An 8,333-nucleotide genomic window follows, 5' to 3' on the forward strand; every position below is an offset into this window, starting at 1 on the left:
TATACTTCCTTGGACCTTTGTTTGCAGTTCATTCTGTAGCTGCACAATGAAGAGACGGTTTAGTGTTGTGGAGTCCCTGGTTCGTTTATTTGAATCCAGAGAAGAGAAAAGAGCTTCGACCCCATATACAAGTGATGGATTTAGAGAAGAGGAAAGAGATGCGACCCCATATACAAGTGATGGATTTAGAGAAGAGGAAAGAGATGCGACCCCATATACAAGTGATGGATTTAGAGAAGAGGAAAGAGATGCGACCCTACATACAAGTGATGGATTTAAAGAAGAGGAAAGAGATGCGACCCTACATACATGTGATGGATATAGAGAAGAGGAAAGAGATGCGACCCCGTATACAAGTGATGGATTTAGAGAAGAGGAAAGAGATGCGACCCTACATACAAGTGATGGATTTAAAGAAGAGGAAAGAGATGCGACCCTACATACAAGTGATGGATTTAAAGAAGAGGAAAGAGATGCGACCCTACATACATGTGATGGATATAGAGAAGAGGAAAGAGATGCGACCCTACATACATGTGATGGATTTAGAGAAGAGGAAAGAGATGCGACCCTACATACATGTGATGGATTTAGAGAAGAGGAAAGAGATGCAACCCTACATACATGTGATGGATTTAGAGAAGAGGAAAGAGATGCGACCCTACATACATGTGATGGATTTAGAGAAGAGGAAAGAGATGCGACCCTACATACAAGTGATGGATTTAAAGAAGAGGAAAGAGATGCGACCCTACATACATGTGATGGATTTAGAGAAGAGGAAAGTGATGCGACCCTACATACATGTGATGGATTTAGAGAAGAGGAAAGAGATGCAACCCTACATACATGTGATGGATTTAGAGAAGAGGAAAGAGATGCGACCCTACATACATGTGATGGATTTAGAGAAGAGGAAAGAGATGCGACCCTACATACAAGTGATGGATTTAAAGAAGAGGAAAGAGATGCGACCCTACATACATGTGATGGATTTAGAGAAGAGGAAAGAGATGCGACCCTACATACATGTGATGGATTTAGAGAAGAGGAAAGTGATGCGACCCTACATACATGTGATGGATTTAGAGAAGAGGAAAGAGATGCGACCCTACATACATGTGATGGATTTATGGAAGAGGAAAGAGATGCGACCCCACGTACAAGTGATGGATTTATGGAAAAGAAAAGAGATGCGACCCTACATACAAGAGACGGATTTATGGAAGAGGAAAGAGATGCGACCCTACATAAGAGCGATGGATTTATGGAAGAGGAAAGATTTGTGACCTTACATACAAGTGATATATTAATGGAAGAGGAAAGAGACCTGGAAGAAGAATCTGAGTCTGAAGAGGAGCTCTTCGATCAAGAGTCTGAAACAGAGGACGATACAGAATTCGACCCAGACTACCACTCTACTGAAGGGGAAGAGTCAGAGGGAGAGGAAGAGGTCCCTCCCGAGGTGGAGGCCGCTTACCAGTCTAAAAACGGGAAAATAATGTGGACTTCAACAACTCCTTCTGAGAGACGAGGGAGAACACCAGCTCGTTCTATCATAAAAATGACCCCTGGACCAACCAGGTTTGCATGTTCCAATGCCGAAGACATAAAATCAACATTTGAATTGTTTTTCACAGATGAAATTAAAGAGATTTTGATTGAAATGACCAATTTAGAGGGGAAACGTGTGTTTAATAAATCCTGGAAGAACCTGGACTGGATAGACTTACAGGCCTATTTTGGTCTGCTGATCCTGGCGGGCGTGTATCGATCCCATCATGAGGCTTTGGGCAGCTTATGGAACAGTGTATCGGGGAGGACAATTTTTCGTGCTACTATGCCAATGAAAACTTTTGCCATGATGTCGAGGGTCTTCTGCTTTTACAAAAGGGGTGCAGGGCCTGGCCAAGAGAAACGTGACAAGCTGGCACCAGTAAGGGACATTTGGGAAAAATGGGTCGAACGCCTGCCGTTCATGTACAATCCAGGCCCGAACGTCACTGTGGACGAGTGCCTGGTCCCTTTCAGAGGTCGCTGTCCCTTCAAACAATACATGCCGAGTAAACCGAGCAAGTACGGAATTAAAATCTGGGCAGCGTGCGATTCCAGATCGAGCTATGCATGGAACATGCAGATCTACACTGGGAAAGCTGCTGACAGAAAGCCAGAAAAGAACCAGGGAATGCGTGTGGTCTTGGACATGACCTCTGGTCTCCAGGGACACACCATCACATGTGACAACTTTTTCACCTCGTACGCCCTCGGCGAAGAGCTGCTCCGAAGAAAAATGAGCATGATCGGAACAGTCAGATCAAACAAGCCTGAGCTCCCACCTGCGCTCCTGTCAAAAAAAGACCGGCCCCGACTCTCATCCAAGTTCGCCTTCACAGAGACACACACTCTTGTGTCCTACTGTCCCAGAAAAAATAAAAACGTGCTTTTGATGAGTACATTTCACAGAGATGCCACAATAAGCAGCAAAGACCACAAGAAGCCGCAAATAATCCTAGACTACAACCAGACCAAAGGTGGAGTTGACACCCTTGACAAGGTATTTTACTACTTTGATTTATTTATACATTATACATATGCATAAAATGAAATGTAACCCTATCTATTTTCTAAATGCATATTATAGATCTTAAGGCCCCGATATACTACAAACGAAATCGAAGAACGAACTGATGAACAAAATCAGGCCAAAACTAAGTTCGTTTTGTGTTCGTTTTGGGAATTCAAAATGACTTGCCCAAGTGCAATCTTAGCAATTGCTTTAGCTACAAAACACTTTTGCACAACCATTGGTCTGTGATGATAATGTAATAGGAGGTGTGCTCTGAGGCTCCGCCTTCTTTCACATGGAACTCTTCTCTGACTCATTTTATCTGTTTAATCCTTCAAGGTAAGATCTACACGGGTGAAAACAAACACACTGGAAAGCCCCTTTATAGTAGAAAATTAAAGGTGCCCTAGAATCAGAATTTGAATTTACCTCGGCATAGTTGAATAACAAGAGTTCAGTACATGGAAAAGACATACAATGAGTTTCAAACTCCATTGTTTCCTCCTTCTTATATAAATCCAATTTGTTTAAAAGACTTCCGGAAAACACTCGGATCTCAACATAACACCGACTGTTACGTAACAGTCGGGATCATTAATATGTATGACCCCAATATTTGCATAATGCCAGCCCATTCTACGCATTAGACAAGGAAAGGCAGTATTAACGTCTGGATCTGTGCACAGACAAGGTAAGCAAGCAAGAACAACAGCGAAAAATGGCAGATGGAGCAATAATAACTGACATGATCCATGATAACATGATATTTTTAGTGATATTTGTAAATTGTCTTTCTAAATGTTTCATTAGCATGTTGCTAATACTGTTAAATGTGGTTAAAGTTACCATCGTTTATTACTGTATTCATGGAGACGAAAGTCGTTGCTATTTTCATTTTTAAACACTTGCAGTCTGTATAATTCATAAACACAACTTCATTCTTTATAAATCTCTCCAACAGTGTGTAATGTTAGCTTTAGCCACAGAGCATAGCCTCAAACTCACACAGAATCAAACGTAACCATCTAAATAAATACTTTACTCACATAATTCGAAGCATGCATGCATGCATGACGAACATCTTGTAAAGATCCATTTAAGGGTTATATTAGCTGTGTGAACTTTGTAAATGCAATGTATAGTCGAGAGCTCGTGGGGCAGAGGGAACGCATCTTTTAAAGGGGCCGTGCTGAAAAAATCAGTGCATAGTTAATGATGCCCCAAAATAGGCAGTTAAAAAAATTAATTAAAAAAAATCTATGGGGTATTTTGAGCTGAAACTTCACAGACACATTCAGGGGACACCTTAGACTTATATAACATCTTGTAAAAAAACCAATCTAGGGCACCTTTAAGTTGTGCTTCTGATCAAATGAGGCACTGACACTTTTTCATGTTTGATACTGTAAATCTGCATGCTTTTAAGCAATCTATTTAATATAATGCCATATAAATAAACATGACGTGACTTTACTGGAGTGATAATTAGCAGAGCTCCTGCTAACATGCCCATGATGTTATGATCAGATGCTTATCGTATGCTTTCTATAAAAAAAGTGCTGGCTGTTTTCTCATTTTTGTTGTGTTTATTTTGTTACTGAGAGGAAAGCAGGCAGCACACATTTACATATTCATCTACACGTCGCTCTCATCAGAGTGGGTGGCGTCAGATGTTTGATAACAGTGTGTCAGAAATTTGAACAATAAAAACCGTTTTGTGGCTCTTTAATGACAGATTGCTGTAGTGCCTCGATCATGCAACCGATCATCTCTTCCTATTAGTTCATTTATAGCATCAAATAAACATGAATGAACATGAGAAGGAATGTTGTTTCAAACGTGGAAAGACGTCAGTACACACCAATTTTCAAGTTCAAGTCCATCGAGGTTAATCTTCTAACTCCGGACTGCTTTGTCGAACAAAGTGGCGGATTCGGCGTTATGATTGGTTGGATCGCTTGTCAATCAAACTCCCGGGGAAGGGTCAATTCATCCATGCATATGTTCTCTTTTTAAAAAATGTGTTACACCTGGATGTGCACAATAGAGAAGAAAAGATCTGTTACTACTTCCATCTTATCATGACTTTAAGGGCAAATTGCACAAATCGTCAGCTGATGACTAAAGCTTTTGTGTTTTTGGCTTGTTATTTCACTTCCAGGTGGTGGCCACATACACCTGCCAAAGGATGACACGTCGTTGGCCCATGGTGATTTTCTTTAACATGCTGGATGTCTCCGCCTACAATGCATTTGTACTTTGGACTGAAATAAATCCTAAATGGAACAAACAGAGGAGCTCCAAAAGGAGACTCTTTCTGGAAGAGCTAGGGGTAGCTTTGGTGACTCCCTACATGGAAAGACGGCACTGCCTTCCCCGCACACAAGCCTCTCAGGATATGGTAAAGGAAACAAAAGCATGGTCTTTGAGAAGCAAAGCCGGCCCCCAAACTCCCTTGTGCGAAAAAGTGATGGAAGCACGCAAATGCTCTCTTGAAGTCAAAGAATCCGGCCCCTCCCCAGTATCAACCCCCTCCAAGAGGAAAAGGTGTCAGGTCTGTGAATCAAAGAAGAGTACAAAAACCAGTATGACGTGCAACAAGTGTAAGATGTACATTTGTAGGTCACACGCTGTTATAACTACTTACTGCTACTCATGCAATAAAGTTTAAACAGGACTTTGTCACTGTTTATCTGCTGTTTGTTTTTTACTGTTTTTATTACATTCTTTTCTTAGCTATTCTATTTAGTATCTTGTTTGCTAATCTTCTGATTATTGCTCCTGTTTTCTTGACATTTTTATTAGTTGACCTCATTGTAGTTACTGAAAGTTGATGTTTGATGTTTTTAATAAATGATAATATGACAAAATAATGTCTACCCTACATCTTTTCCTTGTAACACTATTTGTATGTGGGCATCAATGCAAAAACTGACACTTCAAAAGAAGTGAATATAAAAATGATAAATTTAGTTTCTGAGTAAGTATATCATAAGTAATATATCTAAAATTCATAACTTGTGTCTAGAAATTAAAGGGTTAGTTCACACAAAAGTGAAAATTCTGTCATTAAACACTCAACCTCATGTTGTTCCAAACTTGTAAGACCTTTGTTCATCTTCAGAACACAAATTAAGATATTTTTGATGAAAACTGAGAGGTACGACTCGTCCATTGACAACAATGTAATCAACACTTTCAAGGTCCAGAAAGGTGCTAAAGACATCATTAAAACAGTTGACGTTACTGCAGTGGTTCAACCTTAATGTTATGAAGTGACGAGAATACTTTTTGTGCACAAAATCAAAACACAATCTCTTTTCTTCCCTGTCATTATCCTTCCGCAGATGGCGCAGTAAACGCAGTGAAGGCTTCCGTGTTTTTGTCCAAATGCTGGCTCAGGATTGGCCAATGTTGATCATGTGATCAGCACGACGCATGCATGTGATGCTGACGCAGGAGCCGGCCAGTAATGATTCGTCATTCTGACATAGACCCTGGAAGTGCTGGATATAAACAACATACGAGAATGACACAGAAGAGAAGAGATTGTTGAATAAAGTCGTTATTTTAGTTTTGATTTGCACACAAGAAGTATTTCTCGTCCCTTCATAAAATTAAGGTTGAACCACTGCAGTTTTGTCGACTGATTTAACGATGTCTTTAGTAATTTTCTGGACCTTGAACATGTTGATTATATTGTTGCCTATAGACGAGTCATATACCTCTCGGATTTCATCAAAAATATCTTAATTTGCGTTCCGAAGATGAACGAAGGTCTAATAGGTTTGGAACGACGTGAGGGTGAGTAATTAATGACAGACATTTCATTTTTGGATGAACTAATCCTTTAATTTTTTTAGAACATCCCAAAGACTTGCAACATGCATCACTGACGCCACCTACTGGCTATAATTATTATTTAATGTCACTGTCGTTTTTTCAGCAGAAATAAGCAGGTGTTTCAAATACATATAATTTTTTTCTAATTTGTCAGAAGTGTATGATTTCACTGCAGTAAAATTAAAAATGTGTTTATTTTAAATGAAAATGAATGGTGTAATTTAGAGGTAAGTCTAAATACAATAGAACTTTCAAAATAAATGAACAAGTTTAGTGATATTACTTTAGTAAAGTTCGTTTCACTATTTCTTAAAAGAAAAAATAAGTCATGACTAGGAACAGATGTTTGTTTTTTATTAATTCACTATCTGGTATTTTGTATAGGGGTCATTCTACAGAAACGTCCACTTTTGGTATGACAAAATGTCTTAAAATGTTTTTTTTTTTTTTTAATTTAAACGTAGACAACATTATTATATTACACTTAGACTTTATGAATACACATAAATGACACCTTACCAATTTTTTATTTTTTTTGTACATTTATTTAAAGACTGCATGTCCCCTTTTTTTGTCACTGGTGTTACCTTACTTCTCTGGCATTTTCAAATGTTTTTATGAAATATTATTTTTCAATTTTTTCAGAACATGCAGTCAGAGTTAGAGAATAATAATGATAATGCAAAAAATAAGGAGATTATGTGTTATTTATTTCAGGTTAGTTAAAAGTGTGATTGAATGATGATAATTCAATTGCGCAACCATGTGTTTGCTATAACAATGGAAATATTTGAAAAACAGTTATAAAAAAGTAATGATGCAATCCTTTAAATCTTAATTCTTGAGTTTAGCAGAATTCATTGGATGTAAAATTATTATGTCACATATGACACATTGTGACAGACAAAAAACAGTAACACCAGTAACACCAATTTAATCCATTTGTACTCTAGTTTTTTTTTTTAATTACCTAGCAATAAAGTAGGTCACACCAGTGACTTCAACTAAAAGCTTCATATGAAATTATAATTTTCTAATTAAAATTTCTGATAACTGAAAAGAGAGAGTGGAGTTTCCATTGGCCTTTCTTCATGGATCTTCAGGAAATAGGAAGAAGGAAGTCAAGTGATGTCATCAGTGTGATTATTTATTTCAAAATAAGAGATTTTTGTTAAAGGTAACACCAGTGACACAACACCAGGGGACCACTACATTCATTTTATATTTTATAATATTTATTTGGCATTTGTTTTGTTTTTTTATGTCATTTACATGATATATTTGATAGTTATGTATACATTATTGTATTTGAAATGGTAGAAAAACCTGTTTCTGAGCTCAAAATAAAGCACTTTCTCTCTGTACATGACTGGGGACGAGCACTTCTGTGGCGCTTGGCATTTTTATAATTAAGTAAAAAACAAATATTGCCACACTGATGGCTCAAGAAGGTTTAATTGTTCAAACATCATATTGTTTCATATTAAAATATATAAAAAAATTTAATCCTAAAGTGTTTTTCAAGTGTAATATTTCTGTAAAGTCTAGGGACAGAAAAGTGGACGTTTCTGTAGAATGACCCATAGATATATTTCAACCAAAATTTCTGATAGTAACCAGTTTGATAGTAAACTTAACATTTGCACAGGTTTGAAGGTGCTATAGCCACATTATTAAGTTTAAGGCCACTCCTACTGTATTCTGACCTTGCAACCTGTGGCCTTCGCATGCAGATATATTTCTCAACAATAATTAAAACATTAACCATTAAGTAGTTATATGCATTTCAAAAAAGTACATGATGGTCATTTTTGCAAAGTTACAGCTAGATTGCAACACTGTCGTCTGAATTTTCGCAAATGCCTTCATCGAACATTCATGAAATATTCTTCAGATATGATTCTGTTGTGTGCAACATCTGCAT

The 8,333-nt window shown here is 37.7% G+C and overlaps 1 protein-coding gene across 1 annotated transcript; it reads left to right on the top strand.

Annotated features, from left to right (window-relative positions):
• Positions 1–949: 949 nt before the first annotated feature.
• On the top strand, positions 950–5,237 carry LOC137028286 (piggyBac transposable element-derived protein 4-like). The gene is made up of 2 exons (XM_067397061.1): positions 950–2,554; positions 4,728–5,237. The coding sequence occupies exons 1-2, from the start codon at positions 1,133–1,135 to the stop codon at positions 5,235–5,237; spliced, it is 1,932 nt and encodes a 643-aa protein (XP_067253162.1). The 5' UTR covers positions 950–1,132.
• The last annotated feature ends 3,096 nt before the right edge of the window (positions 5,238–8,333 follow it).

Source organism: Chanodichthys erythropterus, chromosome 10, assembly GCF_024489055.1.
Source record: "Chanodichthys erythropterus isolate Z2021 chromosome 10, ASM2448905v1, whole genome shotgun sequence".
Taxonomy (NCBI): Eukaryota; Metazoa; Chordata; class Actinopteri; order Cypriniformes; family Xenocyprididae; genus Chanodichthys; species Chanodichthys erythropterus.